We start from the raw sequence: 20,329 nt of genomic DNA on the forward strand, positions 1-20,329 counted from the left end.
TTTTTGGCCTTCAAGCAAATACAACCTGCTCATCAGTGGGTGTCTATCCACTGGATAGGACTGGCAGGAATATGGAAATATAATAATGCAGCTTTTGCAGCATTAGTGTATGCTTGAGAACAATTTTGGAAAAAGTTACTACAGTACAGAAATTGAAGTTGTGCTGGAAAAGTAATCAACACTTTAGCTAAGATTAAGACCCCAGGGAGCAGCCTGTTCAACCAGGCTGGAGACTGGAGAGAAATTCAGGAGACTGGGGAAGGAATCCTCTTTCCCACACAACAAAGTGCTTGCAGGGACACTCAGCAGAAGCTATTTTACCTCAATGTATCTAAAATCCCTTATGGGGGAGGAAGAATGGGAAGATCAACAGAGCAACATGCCTCCCACCCTTTGTACAGTACATTATTGCAGAGGTGACTCATACATAAACAGTGTTCCATGCTATGTGGGATCTCTTTCTCCCCTAACCTCCCACACTTGTGAGGCTACAGAGAAGGGAGCTGGATTTGCTCCATTGACTACAAAAAGAGGTTAGTATCTTCTGCATGAGAATAAAAACAGCCAAAAGGAGGAATGGATTTTTTTCTTAAAAACATTTACATCCATGAATAAAAAACACCACCATCACAACTTGGGAAAGCCAGACCATAAACTCCTACATTATTTTGTGGTTTCAGATAATATCATGGTTCACGCAATCTCTAATGTAGTAGTTTAAATCATCATCAGAAACTTCCATGGCATGAAGTTTAAATCATCATCAGAAACCTTACATAGCTTTGTAAATTCCCAGCAAATTTACATCTGTTCTGCTGATCAGGTTTGATCCAAATAGCAAGGATTTGAGTTAAAGAAAGAACAGCCTTGTGAAAGGAAAGGATTATATAGGAAGTTTAATAACTCAAGAAGAGTCCACAAATAAGAAACATACATCATCAGACCTATGTGAGATTCAAGCTTTCCTTTTTTAATAAATCAAACTGCAATGTAAAAAAAACCCACACGAAGTGTAAAATATTCCTAAAGTAGAAAAACTATACAAAATAAAATATAATCAATAAATAATGGAATTGCTAAAACTAAAGCAGTGAAATGAAATAAAACCAAATGGGTAATATTACATTTAATTCAATTCTCAATGCACTACTTGTACATAAAGCCAATAAGGATTATCAGTAAATTCAGGTTTTCTTGGTTGCTTAAGTATCAGTTTAAAAAAAAGGATTAAATCATGTTCTAAAAGCAACTTACCTGTGACGTCAGTTTTGATGTCAGCAAGCTTAAAGAGAGGTGCAACTTGTTCGTAATAAACATGAGTAGCTTCTTTTTTATGACTGTTTGGGTTAACAAATACTTTTAGGGACTTTGGTCTATTTGGAAAGCCTAAAAAAAAAAAAAAAAAAAAAAAAAAAGCACAAAAGGTTTCAAGACAAATACCCCATTTGGATATTTTTACAGGTGAATCAAACTTTTTAAGCAAACATCCTTGAGATTACTGGGAAAGCTTTATGTTTTTTAAAAAACTAAACATATTAATAAAGTGTTTTTGACTTGGTTTGAGGGTAGCAATTATAATAAACCTAGAGGCCCTTATTGTCTTCTTGAATGAGTGTGCTCATTATCTTAATCTGACCCTTAATCCTGAGGCCACTGAAGCTCTGACCTGCTTATTAGTCTACAGCTAAGAATAACCAGTCGGAACAAGTTAGTCACCATCACCTATAGCATTATATGCCAGTAACAGTGAGTCTGATCTTGAGCTGTAAAAACTGAGGACTGCTCTGTAGACTAACTGTTTCTTTGGTAATTCTCTACAATGTATGATTTGAACAAATTCATAATGAATGTTAAAGTAAATTAATATCTGTACATGCATGCTCTCTAATAGAAATACCTACATACATATATGTGCTCTGTGCAGTACTGCCTTCAAGTGCAAATTCAGAAAACATGTAGTATAGTTTGTTATTCAACTGTAAGCTTGCATAAGGGTTCAAGAAGGTTGTGAAGGAACAGCATTAAGACTAGCAGAGCTACTGAGCATAATGCTTTCAGTATGAAAGTGCCTTATGCTCAGTTGTGCTAAGTGAAAAAATTATCTCCAAAGCCAGAAAGAGACATAACTAAATTTTTACTTCTTACCCTAAGTGGGACATAGTTCAATCCTTAAAGTCAGATACATCTTGCAATTGCTGATTAGGATCCCTGCCCTTTCTTCATTCACCTTACTTTGAAGGTTGAAAAGGAATTACACAAAACATCTGAACACCCATCTGAACATTTGAATTGTAAAAGGTGCCTATAGCATACTCTTAGAGATTCAACAAATGCTAATAATAAAGCTATGTCAATATCAAGGGAAAAAAAGATATTTTTGCATTGAAGACAATTAACTTTTCCAAGTATCAAAGCCTTGGAAAACTCTAAGAATAAAAATAGCACTACTAACCCATTTGTCTTGATGAATGTAAATTAAAGGACTAAAAGTGTTAAAGAATATATTTTCATCTTCCCTGAAAACTGAAAGGAAGTATAGAAAATCTAGCCCAGTTCTTCAAATGTTGATATATAATCTTGTCAAGATTAGCTATGAGCATCAAAATTAAGGAAACAAAATAACCTGATGCTGGAGGAAGCCAATGTTAATCACAAATCCCTTCTTCCATAAAAGCCTACAGTAACTTTAAAACTAGTTAATCCACAATGAGAACCCATACAAAACTAGAGAGACTACTATGATAAAGACTCAGCATGTTTACTGTACAAATTTATAATAAATGATCTGATTTGATCTTCATTCATCATTGCAACAGTCTGGTGGAATGAATCGCTTTTGATAATTATCCCTTAACATACTGGGGACCTCCAGGATGATATGCAACTAGAATAGGCACAATAGGAACATGAAACAAAAATACTTGAGAACTGAATCTTCTTTGAATGTTATACTTGTTTTAGAGATTTTGGTCATATGTACATTTGAGAATCAGCTTCAGAGATTCTTGAGAAATTATGCTTTAAATTAAAGACTAATTAGAGTTCCCCCACCCCAGAAGTTCTGTACATTTTTGGCATTTAGTTTCCTTGTTTTCAGATTCCTCACATTATGGTGATAGCCCTTCAAGCAGAAGGCAGCTGGACAGAGTTACTTCTAGAGCCTTTCTACTCCTTCCTTGAATAGGCCAGGATGTGTCTTTTGGTCCCAGCTACCGGTTAGAGAGGTCTCCTGAACTAGAAATTTACTGCCTTCATGCCTGAATGGACACTGCTACCAACTATCTCTGATTAAAGGCACAAGGGCGGATGTGAACCTGAAGTGAAGCATCCTTAGTGACACTACTCGAAAAAGAACCATCAGGTATGGCTCTTCCTGGGTATTTATATCATGTATATCTTTACATCCTGGAAGAACAATCCTTGATTTTATGGTATTATTTAAGAGAGCATCAGACAAAAAACAAGTGTGTTGGAAAAAACTTCCAAACCATTCAATTATAAATTTACATGAGTCATCCAAAAAGAAAAGGAGTACTTGTGGCACCTTAGAGACTAACAAATTTATTAGAGCATAAGCTTTCGTGAGCTACAGCTCACTTCATCGGATGCATTTGGTGGAAAAAACAGAGGAGAGATTTATATACACACACACAGAGAACATGAAACAATGGGTTTATCATACACACTGTAAGGAGAGTGATCACTTAAGATAAGCCATCACCAACAGCAGGGGGGGAAAGGAGGAAAACCTTTCATGGTGAGAAGCAGGTAGGCTAATTCCAGCAGTTAACAAGAATATCAGAGGAACAGTGGGGGGTGGGGTGGGAGGGAGAAATACCATGGGGAAATAGTTTTACTTTGTGTAATGACTCATCCATTCCCAGTCTCTATTCAAGCCTAAGTTAATTGTATCCAGTTTGCAAATTAATTCCAATTCAGCAGTCTCTCGTTGGAGTCTGTTTTTGAAGCTTTTTTGTTGAAGTATAGCCACTCTTAGGTCTGTGATCTAATCTAAACTACTATATGCCACAAGGGGCCACAACAATGGTTCCCGTAACCCACCCAGCAATATTGTTAATCTATCCAACTATACTCTTAGCCCAGCGGAAGAATCTGTCCTATCTCGGGGCCTCTCCTTTTGCCCCTCCACCCCCACGAACATGATACAGTTCTGTGGTGACCTAGAATCCTATTTTCGACGTCTCAGACTCAAGGAATATTTCCAACACACCTCTGACCAACATATTAACCCACAGAGACCTTCCTGCCAACACTACAAAAAGAAGGATTCTGGGTGGACTCCTCCTGAAGGTCGAAACAGCAGCCTGGATTTCTACATAGACTGCTTCCGCCGACGTGCACGAGCTGAAATTGTGGAAAAGCAGCATCGCTTACCCCATAACCTCAGCCATGCAGAACACAGTGCCATCCACAGCCTCAGAAACAACTCTGACATCATAATCAAAAAGGCTGACAAAGGAAGTGCTGTCGTCATCATGAATAGGTCGGAGTATGAACAAGAGGCTACTAGGCAGCTCTCCAACACCACTTTCTACAAGCCATTACCCTCTGATCCCACTGAGAGTTACCAAAAGAAACTACAGCATTTGCTCAAGAAACTCCCTGAAAAAGCACAAGAACAAATCCGCACAGACACACCCCTGGAGCCCCGACCTGGGGTATTCTATCTGCTACCCAAGATCCATAAACCTGGAAATCCTGGACGCCCCATCATCTCAGGCATTGGCACCCTGACAGCAGGATTGTCTGGCTATGTAGACTCCCTCCTCAGGCCCTTCTTTACCAGCACTCCCAGCTATCTTCGAGACACCACCGATTTCCTGAGGAAACTACAGTCCATTGGTGATCTTCCTAAAAACACCATCCTAGCCACTATGGATGTAGAAGCCCTCTACACCAACATTCCACACAGAGATGGACTACAAGCCGTCAGGAACAGTATCCCCGATACTGTCACGGCTAACCTGGTGGCAGAACTTTGTGACTTTGTCCTCACCCATAACTATTTCACATTTGGTGACAATGTATACCTTCAAGTCAGCGGCACTGCGATGGGTACCCGCATGGCCCCACAGTATGCCAACATTTTTATGGCTGACTTAGAACAACACTTCCTCAGCTCTCGTCCCCTAATGCCCCTACTCTACTTGCGCTACATTGATGACATCTTCATCATCTGGACCCATGGAAAAGAAGCTCTTGAGGAATTCCACCATGATTTCAACAATTTCCATCCCACCATCAACCTCAGCCTGGACCAGTCCACACAAGAGATCCACTTCCTGGACACTACGGTGCTAATAAGCGATGGTCACATAAACACCACCCTATATCGGAAACCTACTGACCGCTATTCCTACCTACATGCCTCTAGCTTTCATCCAGATCATACCACTCGATCCATTGTCTACAGCCAAGCGCTACGATATAACCGCATTTGCTCCAACCCCTCAGACAGAGACAAACACCTACAAGATCTCTATCATGCATTCCTACTACTACAGTACCCACCTGCTGAAGTGAAGAAACAGATTGACAGAGCCAGAAGAGTACCCAGAAGTCACCTACTACAGGACAGGCCCAACGAAGAAAACAACAGAACGCCACTAGCCATCACCTTCAGCCCCCAACTAAAACCCCTCCAACGCATCATCAAGGATCTACAACCTATCCTGAAGGACGAGCCATCGCTCTCTCAGATCTTGGGAGACAGACCAGTCCTTGCTTACAGACAGCCCCCCAATCTGAAGCAAATACTCACCAGCAACCACACACCACACAACAGAACCACTAACCCAGGAACCTATCCTTGCAACAAAGCCCCTTGCCAACTCTGTCCACATATCTATTCAGGGGATACCATTATAGGGCCTAATCACATCAGCCACACTATCAGAGGCTCGTTCACCTGCGCATCTACCAATGTGATATATGCCATCATGTGCCAGCAATGCCCCTCTGCCATGTACATTGGCCAAACTGGACAGTCTCTACGTAAAAGAATGAATGGACACAAATCAGACGTCAAGAATTATAACATTCAAAAACCAGTTGGAGAACACTTCAATCTCTCTGGTCACTCGATCACAGACCTAAGAGTGGCTATACTTCAACAAAAAAGCTTCAAAAACAGACTCCAACGAGAGACTGCTGAATTGGAATTAATTTGCAAACTGGATACAATTAACTTAGGCTTGAATAGAGACTGGGAATGGATGAGTCATTACACAAAGTAAAACTATTTCCCCATGGTATTTCTCCCTCCCTCCCACCCCACCCTGTTCCTCTGATATTCTTGTTAACTGCTGGAATTAGCCTACCTGCTTGTCACCATGAAAGGTTTTCCTCCTTCCCCCCCCTGCTGTTGGTGATGGCTTATCTTAAGTGATCACTCTCCTTACAGTGTGTATGATAAACCCATTGTTTCATGTTCTCTGTGTGTGTGTATATAAATCTCTCCTCTGTTTTTTCCACCAAATGCATCCGATGAAGTGAGCTGTAGCTCACGAAAGCTTATGCTCTAATAAATTTGTTAGTCTCTAAGGTGCCACAAGTACTCCTTTTCTTTTTGCGAATACAGACTAACACGGCTGCTACTCTGAAACATGAGTCATCCAGATACATTTCATAGAATTCTCAAGGGAAACTGATGCTGGGCTCTTTTCCTCTTCCAATATCATGGATCCTCAAAGAATAGCTAGCACTCTTGCAATAGATGAATCCTCAAGAGATATCATTTGAAGGCATGATTCTCCTAAAGAAACAAATATCTTCACAGAGAGGATACTAATGGCCTGCTCCCTTCTTCCAGGTATATGTCCTTCCTTCCCTGAATATCTGTACTTCAAGCAGAATACTTAAACTCCTGGTAAAATCCACTCAAAAGACAAGTCATATTTCATCCAGAAGACAGTCTGTGTCATTTTGGGTTCAGCTGCTGAAACTGACATTTATAGCATTTGCTATAACCAAGGTATATGCTTTTATGATGTTTCAATATTGAGTAATATGTGTACTCAATAATGTTAATGATTACTAATTATTTTTATTTTATATTAACTAATTTTTTAGACTATGAGAAAGCAAAACAAGGAAAGCAATGTAAAAATATATTACTGAACCACCATAATAACGTCTTTATCATAGTGACATAAATAAGCAGAACAGCTGAAAACAAAAGGTTCTCAGGCTGTAACATTTCATAGTTGCTACTACAAGACTGTTAACTCAAGTAGTATACTGTAGAATTACAGTGGCCTCTGATACTATCTTAATTTTTTACAGGTAGACTATTAAGAAGTAATAAGACTTAAAAATGTAAAAATTTAATATAATTAATTAGAACAAAAAGTGTTTTCATGAATTATTACTTTGTCTAAAGTATAAAGAGAGAAATCATGCAAGCCTGTAGCAGGGGTAGGATTCCTATTTTTCCAGTATTTTTACCTGTGGTGAAGTGAGCTGGCTTCAACCAACTTGGGGGGAAAATAACTGTTTAAACTTTACACCATATCACCATTTTAATTGTATGTAGTCTAATTTGTTCGTAAAATATATATTTAAACTACATGAACAAACAAATCTTACTATGAACAAACTGGAGAGAGAAGAGTCAGGGGTTGTGAAGGTTTGTACAGAATATGTGAAAAAGTGGAGAACTTTGAGGTGTTGGAAAACTGTATGGATAAGACATACACAAAGAATGGAGTTCTAATTTCACTGCCTGCCAGGATCAGGAGAAAGGGTGAGAGAGAGAGAGAGAGAGAGAGAGAGAGAGAGAAAATATTGCTACCCCACTTAAACTTTAACATAGAAAATTTAAAACTTTAATTTTTTTTAAGATGCCTGTGCCCAAAAAGGACTATGCAAAGTATTAAAGTAATCTGGGCATTCAAATGAGGATAGGTATACGGCACATTTTAAAATCTTTTAAAATGGTAAATTTTAGGGGACTTGCATCTGAACCACAAATTTTACCACAAATTCATGAGTGCAATTTTTTCCCCTTAAAAAGAATCTAAATTGCAATTCTAAAAATTAACAAATTGGTCTATCATTTAAATCTGGATTATTCTTTTCTTTAAAAAGTGAATTATTATTGATAAGTAGATTGGAGATATTATATGGATCCTAATGTGATTCATTGACAGGAGAGAGCAGTTAATAAAAAGAATAAACCACAATAATGTTATGTTGTATACAAAATTTCTGCTTTTTAAATATTAACAATTTAGCTGGTTTAGAAAAAACAAAAAGAGCTAAAAAACAACAAAATTTTATTTATAAAAAAGTAAGCATCGACTTAAATTGACCAGTCACATGCAACTGATTGTTCAATATTTCAGCATGAAGAAATATACTACGCTGATTATATGATTTTGTGTGTACTAAATGGTTACCAATAAACATGACTGAAAGATGATCATGACAAACACTGGTTCAGGGGAACAGTGGGGAAAAAAAGTTTCCCATCCCATAGTAAGTGTTAAAATGCAGCAAACGGGCCTGGACTTCTGAATTACGTATTCATCAAGAAACAATTTCACCTTTAATGAAAAATTTTGTACAAAAACAAATTATGAATTGAAATCTTCAGAAAATCTCTTGAAATTAATAAATAATTATTGGTAACTCTTATTGCCAACATATACTAGATTTACTACTAATTTGCAGCTGACTTCAGTCCTTCAGCCCTCTGGTATCCTCACAAACTGATATTCTGTTATATTGTTTACCGTAGCTCCTCCATCTGAAGTGGACCAGCAATCTAAAACAGAATGGCCAACTGTTCCTCTGGTACTAACACATGTGCTAATATGCACTAGTTTAAACTTGATCTATCAGTGAATCAATGAACCATGAAAGGTGGGGGTTAATCAGGGTGTTTGGAAAACAAAGGCTCATAGGGCAGGAGAGACGCTATTCTCAGGCACACATCTGTGCTGTTTTCAGCACTTAGCTTTATGGCAGTAGGTTTATGTTACAAAAGTTAAGCGCTTTGAATCATGTCACTGTCATGTACATTTATAACTATTTTACACAATAAGCAACGTCAAGTATGTTACGCAAAAGAAAAACTAATAATGTGAAACAAAGATTTGTTAGTGCAACTATGGATACACCACAGTTAATGTTATACTAACCAAAGTTAATATTTAACATTAATAGTATAATTACAACTTCATGCATGAAGCTGCAGACTTTAACATTAAATATTAGTGTGCGAGGTGTGCTGCAAAGTAGCACATAAAATATAATACATTCTTATATTAACAGCTACTATATCATTTAGTTTCAAGCTAAATTTTAGACTACCCATTGAAGAAAGAAAGAAAGAAAGAAAGAAATACATTTAAACGCTCAGGGCCAAAAAGTTAAAGGCTTTCTAATATACTTTTATTGAATGTCTAAAAATGTCTATTTAGAGTCGTATCAAATCTAAATTATTGCAGATAAAAACATTGCTGAGTATTGTTGCATCTCTCTTCTGGGTCTTTTGGTTGTTTCCTACTAACAAACATACACTAATTTGTACTAAAGACCATATTCTCTTAAACACCACAATATTGAAAGAAAGGCTTATTTCTTCGTATGTACCCATATGAATAAAAGCAAAAGTCATCCTTCTGAAAACATTGAGTCTAATTCAGAAGACATAAAATAAGTTATGTACTTATTCTTCATTTGGAGCACTACAGAAAAAATGAAAATATGTTATAAAACAGAGATCTAAATAACTACACATAGGTATTCAGCTATGAAGAGGCTGAGCATTGTAACATAGACAAGATAGAGTTGGAACTGAAGTTCTCAGAAAGCTGCACTCTCTACAGAGTAGATACTCTTGGAACATATGTGATTACACACAAATAGGAAGCTATAGAGCAGTGTTTCTCAATCTTTTTGATACCAGGGACTGGCTTGCTGCCTTCCTAAACTGTGTCAGGGAGAGCTTGTGGATCGATGCCAGGCCATGGACCAACTGTTGACAAATTCTGCTATAGAGAATACTACCCAGAAAGAGGATAAAGGAGCTGGTGAGGGGGAGAATAGCACATACCAGGAACATTAATATAGAAAACAACCCACAAAAAAGCAAAATGAAAATAATGTTTATTTTGCATTTCAGCAAAGGTTTTCAAGAGGTCTTCATCAAAACTGCCCTCAAAATATAATTCACATCAATTCACCCATACTAAACTTTTTGTAGTTTAATTAAACAAAAACAACAAAATCTTGACTTTTTCCATATAAGGTACATAAATCAGTAATTACATCTATTTTAGATTATTAGGAACACATCCTTAATTAATATTTAGCTACTGTGCCCAATAAAAATACATGTTTACCGATAGCTGCTCACATGTACACATGCAGTTACTTTGGTAACCCACCTGCTTTTCATCTGCTCCAGCCTAGGTGTAATAAAAAATCACCCATGTAAATAATGCAATAATTCACCGGAAACCTTATCTATGTTTTAGATACGATGAAATGAGAGATGCACATATAATCTGTAATAATTCTTTTAAAAAGCACAAAACTTTGCAGATTTTTCTGTCACTGTAAAAAGTGAAAACAAAACTTTTGACAGATTTCCAATGAGTTGCTTTTGTAAAGATGTCTTTCATAATGTTGCTTTGAAAACAAGCTGTGGGTCAAGGCATGAATACTCATGGCTGATCAAGGTAAAATTTTCCAAAGTACCTATTATGACTTAAAAGCCTGAATGTTATTGAAAGAGAATGGGACTTAGGCAATTCAGAAAATTTTACCCTTAAACAATTAAAAAAAAAAGAAGTTTCTATCCTATTCCCAGCAGAAGGTGGAAGAAATTTCTAAGGAACCCTCTTAATTACTAAAAAGTATAAAAACTAGAAAATCCATATTCCATTGAAAATCTTCCTTCCTATGTTTGACATATTGATAACTTGGGTTTTTTTTTTAAATCTCAAATTATGCTCTTTGCCTTATTGTTAACAATTCTGCTGCTGAAGTACCTGCATTTCTTCCATATATGTATCTCATGTCACTTGAATAATACTGAATTGCCATTGTTGATTTTCTAGATATAATTATGGGGAGGAGTTGTCTTATTTCTTTGATTTGCCTTCAAAAGTGAATTTGTACTTGCAGAATTGAAACAAGAAAATTTGTGGCGTGGATATTTTTGTTTTGTTTTATTTGTTTTTAAAATGACATATGAACTACACAGACTTTCTTTGGTACTCTGAGGACTGCAGATTCCCCATACCCAGAGGGTTAGAGAGATAATGTGTATTCTTCCCCGACACCTAAACATTACACAGTTGCAGGTCTGCAGAGGGAACGGGACTGACAAAAGAGCTGGAAATAGCCACATTGCACATAATACTTTTCTAAGATCCAGGGGGGTCCCAACTGAAAAGCCACAAGGGGGTTACTTCTGGCTGAACCCAAAGCAACCTGAGTAGGGGATAGTGCAGCTGCCATTGGGGAACATATGGCATCACAGCCACTGATGAATGCAGGGAACTCAAAGAGGAAAGCACAGGCACTTGCTGCTCTCTATAAAGTAGCCTGCGCTTACGAGTATTCTGAGATCTGCAGGAATCTTGGCACTTTTTCATATATAGATGTTTAGGGATAAAGCCCCTGCCTGACCTTTAAGAAACAGGGAAGATGAGAAACATCCCAAATATTCCTATTCAGAAAATTTAGAGGAGAATGCAAGCAGAAATAGTAATAGATTCATTATTTTGCCTTCACTGGTATCTGCTTTTGATAACAGCTGAGTGGGAAACAGCATTCCTGTCCTGCAAAGACTGAGATTTTAGAAATTTTTTCCCAGTTCTGCATCAGGAACAAACTAAGATGTTTCAATATTTCCAAAGAGAAACCACCCAAAGCAGCCAGTAGCCTAGTGGTTAGGGCATTCATTTGTGCTGTGGCAGTCCAAAATTCTAATTTCTGCTCTTCTTGATTCAGAGCAAGGACTGGAAGCTGGATCACCCACATCACAGGTGAATGTTGTAACTACCAAGCTATTGGCTTTTCTGGGGTGGACCTCTCTCAGTCTCTCCTGTTGGAGCTGTCCTGCTGGGTATAAATTAAATACTCATTTGACAAGAAAGGGAGAGAGATTTTTTAGCCTGGTAGTTTAGGCAGGGACTGTCTCCCCCATGTGTCAGGTGAGTGCCCTAACCACTAGATCACTTTGCTATTGGCTATTCTGAGGGGGACAGGTCGGTCTCTCTCTCTCTCTCTCTCTCTTTCTCTACCCAACACACCTTTAAGATTAAAATCAATATGCTCCTGCAAAAAGTTTGGTTTTGACAAACCAGCATTTTCCAGTGAAAAATTGTTTTGTCAAAAACTTCCTCACCATCTCTATTCTTGACAGAGTGAGGGATCTGTCTCCTGTCTTAGTGTCTTTAACATAATAGAAACAGGAGAAGGCCATGAATTACCATTTATTAAAAGAATGGTCACATTAAAATATGAAAAGCTTTGGATTCAGGATTCCAGCTTCTAAGACTACGGTTCAGCAGCAGTTTAATAGTCTATAACACTGAAGACTGTTTTTCTTTCTAAGTAAAACTCATTTACTATTAATAGGCTGTGACCACAGAGATATAATTTTGCAGATCAGTCAGATATACTCTTCTCTGTCACAAACTTGTTATATTCTGCATTTTTCAAAAAAAGAGATGGAGAAAAACTATCAGAGTGGAGCTTTTCTTGTTTTCACTAGTAATATAGTTTTCCTACATTTGATATAATTATCTATCATAGAAAGAAAATAAAAGGATTAAGTCTCACTATATAATAATTTGTTCTTGTTAACTTAGCAGACGTGCATGGAATTGACAATTCTTTAAATTACACACTGTATGTCATCAGTGAAAGCCACTATAATGCTCTTTTCATTATTGAATTAAATCTATTCCTTTTCCAGTGCTTCTCTCTCACTGGGAAAACATTAGTTTAGTTACTAAAATATATATATTTTGCTTTTTATTCTGAAAATATTTAAACTATTCTTTTCCAAACACACATACCACCTACAAAACATTAGGATAAATTCTACACCATCACACAAGACCAGAAGTATGGTGAGAAAACATGCAGCTTAAGAATCAAAAAATAAATAGCAAGAAGACAGACCGACCATAATAAAAATTGCATAAGAGAATCTCTCTCTCTTTCTGTTGGTAGGCTCTTTCATTTTGCACTTTAGATGATGGTTAAAATGCATTTATATTTAATATTTATTTGCTTGTTATATCTGTTTTTTTTTCAGCACGTAGCCATCAGAAAAATCAATGACCTGCTTTGAACACCTACGAAGAGGTTCATATTAAATTGCAGTCAAATTCCCATAAAGTTAAATACTGCAAAGTTTATTATTATTTTTCCTCTACTGAAGTCTAATGAGGTTAATAAGGATTTTCTACAAAGTAGTCTTTTTTTTTACCCCCTCCCCAAAATACTGAGAAATATTGCCTTTCCCCCAATTTAGCATTATTTTTATAGAACTTGTAAAAAATTATTGGATCAAATTCTCTGTTGGTGAAAACTGGCACAGACCCATTGACTTTAATGTAGTTTTCCAGTTTACACCTGCACAGATTTTGGCCGAAAGTTTAAAAGCAGCATGTAAAGAAAAAAACAGTGGTGATAAAAAGAATAAAATCTTTGACCTTCCTGGTATGGACAAACATGTTTAAAATTATCTGAAACAGTGGCATAGACTAAACCAGGTCTACTTTCTGGGAATCCCCACTACCAAAATATGTTCTCATGGTTGTTGGAGAATAGCCTGCCAAGTTGATCTGCCAAGGTGTTTTAAAGTGAAGTGCAGCACATCGGTGTGATTTAATTCAGAATGTACCAATCCCTTAGCCATGTGGCTTCCTGACAGAGTGGAGATGATCTTGCTCCCCCATGCCTGTTCACATAATGGATAGTTGTGGTACTGTCTCTCAACAGTTGCATTTTGGATCCTGAAAGAGGCAGGAATGCTTTCATGTCAGATCAGTGGCACCAAGCTCTAGGACATATATATGGAGGTGAGCTTCTTGAGAGGATCACAGGCCCCAAATCTGAAAGTGATTTAGATAAATCCCCCATCCTTGCATGGAAGCATCTGTCACCACAATCTTGGTAGGTAAAGGTGGAAAAAAAAAGGTGTGTGTGTTTGGGGGTGGGAGGGGGGGTTCATTGCACATCTGAAGAGGATCTTCCCACCATTTTAACTAGGAGAGTACCACTAATGGGCCTGCAACCATCATATGTACATATGGTGTTTGATGGGTAATCTTTTAGTTGGTTGGGGAGACTTATTATTGTTTGGATTCTCTCTTGTGGAAAGTAAACTCTCATTGGAGTCCAAGGTCACTCCCCACCCCATTGCCAAGTTTCAAAGCCCGAGCTCCAGCCTGAAGCCAGAACGGGCATTCTCAGGCTTATAGCCCTGAGACAAGCTAGCTCGAGATAACTTACAAGTCTGATGACTCTTTTGTTTCTGTTTGCCACGTACCAGGAAAAGACTGAGAAGCTCGCTTTCAGTTGCAATATAGACATACCCTAAGTCTCATTGAAAGAGCAAAACTCCCATGTGGAAACTACAGAACCTGAACCAGCAAAAAATAAAATCAACCTTTTGCTGGTGGCATCTGACTCAAATAATTAAAATGAACATGTGTCGGTCCGCACTGCTTTGGATCGTTATGAAGCACTAACTGTCAACAGCATGGACGCGTGTCCTCTGGAATGGTGGCTGAAGCATGAAGGGACGTATGAATCTTTAGTGCATCTGGCACATAAATATCTTGCAACTGGCTACAACAATGCCATGCAGACAACTGTTCTCACTTTCAGGTGACATCGTAAACAAGAAGCAGGCAGCATTGTTTCCCGCAAATGTAAACCAACTTATTTGTCCGAGCGATTGGCTGAAAAAGTAGTAAGGACTGACTTGTAGGCTCTAAAGTTTTACATTATTTTATTTTTGATACATAATTCTACATTTGTAAGTTCAACTTTCATGATACAAGTACTTCAGTGCTCTCTCTTTATTAGGTGAATTGAAAAATACTTTTTTTTTTTTTAAACAGAGCAAATATTTGTAATCAAGAATAAATGTAAAGTAAGCACTGTACACTTTGTATTCTCTTTTGTAACTGAAATCAATGTATTTGAAAATGTAGAAAACATCCAAAAATATTTAAAGAAATGATATTTTATTATTGTTAAACAGCATGATTAATCATGTGATTAATTGCAATTAGTTCTTTTTAAACACTTGACAGCCCTATTCTTTATTAATTCATCAAATTGCTCTCATACTTTATCATAAACTGCTGTAGAAATATTATGACTACACCACATTTCCACAATTAATCTGTTTACTTTCTAAATGTAGATATTTTACTATTATTCTTCCTCTTCTTAAATTTTACATTAAATTGCAATAAGCAAGTTTATAAATTTCTTTAGTGAGCAAAAGGTTTCAACAATTGTAATCTTTGTGTCCTTTATACTGAAATATTTACCTTTTACTTTGCAAACAAACAATAAGCTGTTCTAAGACTACAGTAACCCACATTCAACATTACATATAGAATACATTACATATTACAGAACTAGTCCCATAATAAAACTATGATGAAGTTAGAAATGAGTTATCTTTGGAAAAAGTGCTTACCATTCAAAATTTCCTTCAAACATCTAAACCAGGAATGGCAGTGGTCTTCACTTAAATTATTAAAATTGACGGCAGAGTCCTTTAGTTTATTTTCTTTTTTCAGGCATACAAAAACCGTGATACCTAACAACACACCGCCTTTCTTCTGTCCTGCAAAACGACGACGTTTCAATTTTACAGAAAATATATCTTTGATTTCAACAGACTCCTCTTTACATGGTATGTTCATATTGGAATGACCTGTTAAAAGAAAGAAAACTATATTAACAGTATGAATTAACTCCTATCTCACACTAATAGAAACCTTATATTTTATATATGCTATGTTTTATATTTTAATTGTTTGGTCTACATCTTAAAATTTTGACTTCTTGTGCATCAGTTGCATAAATCACTGGTTGTGTTCTTTTCCCAATATTCTAACATTCAAGTTTAATATCCTGCTGTAAGAAATTAGCATTGTTTTATAGGTCTTGAGCCTCCTTTTTTACATTTAGAAATTAGAGAAAGTTGTATATACAAAAATTGTAAATCCCTCCATTCTGTAAATCTCTCTATCCCTTAATTCAATCTCATAAAATAAGCTCCCTGTGTCCAATAAATCACTGCATGGTCTTAGTAGCAATTATCAGTATGCCCACTTTATTTTCTCATTTGATATAACTGCATGATCTTCAGAAATGAGAAAGGTACTAGACGAGAATACTAGAAAATACTAGATCAGAGAAAGCAAACATCCCCCCCACCACACACACACACACACCAAACAAACTAAACTAGAACTGGGTCACTGGTATTACTAACTTCTATTTAAATTTTCAGTTAAGTTTGACTTGGAACAAAACAGCCTCAAATTCTAGTGGCAACTCAAACCCTCAGTCCCTGGAGACTGGCAATGGATTGGGAGCACTATATCAAGGCTACAGAGAAGTTTCTTATGCATCTTTGGATGCCAGACCAGTCTCTGGGATGCATGTTTATGAAAACTGACCTTGAGGATGCCACCTTGAAATAACTCTGAGAAGTACCATTGACCCATTTAAAGCTTATGCAGGCCTATCCCCTCCTGCTCTCATATCAGAAAGTAGAGAGAGTAGATTCCTCAAAACCAAACCGAGTTTGGGTTGCGATGACATGCGTATACCCTAGGGAAAGTTTTTGTATCCTCTGTTTAGTCACAACTCCAATGTTCTCCCCTTCCTGGGGAGAGGGGGGAAGAAAAGGAAAGCCCTTACTTCAGAAAGCTCTTCAAATCCCCAAGAAAGACTTTGTGCCTTTCTCTTTAGCAAACCCCATAAAAGATTCTGTTGAATGAATAGTTGCCACTAGCAATCTTGAAGCACAGGGGGAGAAATTGCAAAAGGATTTTTTTTCTGGAGGAGATTTCAAATCTTGCTTTCCTAGGATTGCAGAAGAAGAAACCTTTATTTTTTTTATATAACAACTTTTAAGGTATGAGCAAGGACTTCAGAAGAGAAACCCCACTTTGAAAAGGAAAGTAACTTGTCTCAATTGTTCTCACAGTTTAATGGGATGGCACCAGAAAGTTCATCAATCCACTGAATTGTAAACCTTATTTTTAGCAGATAATCTAAAAACAATTTGGGAAGAATTTATGTTATGAGGAAACATTTGTCTCAGATTCTCTGACTCTACTTGGCTCTGGATCAGCTAATGGAATGGTGAACATTAGCAATACATCTAAGTTCATCTCTAGCTGACTACAAGGATTGTATTGATAAAGAAAACCAAAAGGAAGAATAATCAAGTACGTGTTTCACAACAAAGACAACCTTTCTATCCAAAGAAGTTAGAGTTAGTCCTACAGTTAATGCCAGAAGGGACCATTATATCATCTAATCTGATTGCCTACATATCACAGGCCATTAATTTTCACCTATTGAGCCCAATAACTTATGTCTGACTGATGCATAGCTTGTTTGGCTAAAGCATATTTTCCAGTCTTGATTTGAAGACATCAATAGATGGCAAATCCACTCTTTCCCTTGGTCATTTGATCCAGTAGTTAATCAACCTCACTGTTAAACATTTGTGCCTAATTTCTAATTTAAGTTTGTCTGGCTTCAGTTTTGAGCCACTGACTGGGGTTATGCCTTTCTGCATTGCATTACAAAGCCCTTTAAAACCCAGTATTTTCACCCCATGAAGGAACTTTTACACTGTAATCTCGTCTCTTCTCAATCTTTTCAATAAGCTAAACAGATAGAACTCTTCAAGTCTCACTGCAAAGCATTTTCTTCAGCCTTTGAATAATTTTTGTAGTTCTTTTCTGCCCCTCTCCAATTTATCTACATCCTTTTTAAAATGTGAATACCAGAACGGTACATAATATTCCAACATTGATCTCACCAAGACCATATACGGAGATAAGTCACCTCCCTACTTCTACTAACCTGTTTATATATCCAAGGATCACATTAGCGCTTTTGCTACAACATTACACTGAGAGTTCACATTCAGTTGTTTTTCAGCTATCCTAGAGTACATCTTATAGAAAAAACATCTCATATAGATTTTAAAATTGTCAGTGACAGAGAATCCAGCATGACCCTTGATAAATTGTTCTATTGGTTAATTACTCTCACTGTTAAAAATTGACACCTTATTTCCAGTCTGAATTTGTCTAGCAGAGGTATGCAAGTTAAGGTAGGTCACCAGAAGATGATAAGATGCTTCTCATGAATGGAAGATCACAGCCAAGCCTGACTGTAATATGTTGGAAGGATCTGGGATTAACTTTGCCCTATAAGACATAACAGTAACTAGTTAAGAAAGTCTAAGTTCTAGAATGTGTATGTTTTTATTTTATATGTAACCATTTGTTTCCAATACTTCTACTTACTATTGTTTGAATTTTTCCTCTTTGTTAAATAAACTTTTGCTTGTTTTCATTATAAACATGATGGGTTTTCCCAGGGTGCAATCTGGAACTGGGGTACCACTGAGCCCTCTGGCTCATTAACCTGGGCTCCCTCTTACACTAAGCTGTTGTGACAAGTTGCAAACCTCTGGTAGGTACTGCACGCATACAGACATCCACGGGCAGGGACACACCCAGCTGAGTTCCATGAATGCTTCTCCCAGCCATTCATGAACTAATAATAGCGAGGCTCCAGCCAATTCCCCCCAGCTTTGCTCTCCAGTGCTATACCATCCTGTCCTGGTCAGAAGCCTGAGCAGTATATGTTTATAACCCAGTCCGCCCTTCCCTCAATGTGGAGAGGACATGCACCAGTTTGTTTCCCAAGCATTCCAACCAAAACACACTGTTTTAGGTAAAACAAGTTTATGAACTACAAAAAGATAGATTTTAAGTGATTATAAGTGGTAGGCATAAAGGATAGAAATGGTTACTAAAGAAAAAAATAAATGCACAATCTAAGTTCTATAAACTTAACAGGATTTGTCTCACCCAGATAGATAGCATAGGCAGCTAATAGATCTTCAGTACAGAGGCTAGAATTCTCCTCTAGCCTGGGGACCACCTTCCCCCTTCCAGATGTGTTTCCAAGTGTTGAATTGGGGAGGGAGAGGCCAAAACATGCAGCCACTGTTTTCTCTTCTACATCCTTAGTCCCTGTGCCTAGAAGTCACTTGTCTCGACATGTCCTGACAGGCTTCCCTGATTCTCTCGGTTAAGCAGGCCCCCTGGTGTGGTCTTGTGCAAGAGGGTCAAGCAGTCCCCATTGTGTGGTGCTTGCACAACTGTCCTGGAATTGTAAATCCCTTGATTACAACTCCCCTGCTTGTTAATGGCAATTGAGTACATTCTGTCATATGCTCCTGTAAGCGGTTTGCCACTAGCAAACTTACAACATACTTCAGTAACAACCATACGGCGAAATCTCAACTTGATACACACCAACGCTATACACATTTGGACAGAACAATGGGTTTCAGCAGATCATGGCTTTTCATATATCTTACATGGCATGCTTTGTATGAAACAAATCAATTATATGACAGTGGTGAATATGGGTTTCCAGGGTTGCTTACGGGTAGAGTGCCACAAACATATCTAAGTGTTGTGTGATGATCTGAGGTGTAACTGATAAACTGATGTGCACTGTTCCTTTGGGGGCAGGGAATTTGTGAATTATCTGAGTGTCCAGTGGACCAGGTTTGGACACTTCGAAGATTTGGGGGTTGGAGTGTGCCTATTGCTAATCTGCAGAAACACCAGAACCTGAATAGGTTGAGAGAGGAATGCTTGTGTTGTCCATGGCTGATAGAGCTGGGGAACTGACCCACAGCAGGCACAGAAAAGGCTTCTTCTCTCTAATGACAGGTGGTAGCAAGGTGCCTCACAACCCTGGGTACTCACAGGAAGCAGCACAATGGCATAGTTGGCAAACTCTCCAACTGGTTAACTGTTGCTGGTTAACTAAGGGTCATACTCTAGAGATGATACCGACACAGATGCAAAAGTGAGAAGATAGAAAATAACTGTTTCCAATTTGTTTATTTTGGGTAAGGGAAATAAAAACCAAAAGAAAAGCAGGAGACATATGCTAAACATATCAGAAAGCAGCTGGGAAAACTTTGCACAGAACATGGCTTGAATGCTACAGAGAAAAATGTGGAAGGAATGAGATCTCA

The 20,329-nt window shown here is 37.5% G+C and overlaps 1 protein-coding gene across 3 annotated transcripts in view; it reads right to left on the reverse strand.

The window, feature by feature from the left end:
- CERKL (ceramide kinase like) overlaps window positions 1-20,329 on the reverse strand; it is a 99,587-nt gene that overhangs the window by 38,701 nt on the left and 40,557 nt on the right. For all 3 annotated transcript variants that reach the window (XM_043505430.1, XM_038421511.2, XM_038421515.2), the window contains exons 2-3: window positions 15,710-15,949; window positions 1,255-1,386 (exon numbers count right to left, since the gene is read on the reverse strand). In XM_043505430.1, coding sequence (XP_043361365.1) covers window positions 1,255-1,386; window positions 15,710-15,949 — 372 coding nt within the window. The remainder of the gene's footprint in view (window positions 1-1,254; window positions 1,387-15,709; window positions 15,950-20,329) is intronic.

The sequence above is a fragment of the Dermochelys coriacea genome, chromosome 11, assembly GCF_009764565.3.
Source record: "Dermochelys coriacea isolate rDerCor1 chromosome 11, rDerCor1.pri.v4, whole genome shotgun sequence".
In the NCBI taxonomy this organism is placed as follows: domain Eukaryota; kingdom Metazoa; phylum Chordata; order Testudines; family Dermochelyidae; genus Dermochelys; species Dermochelys coriacea.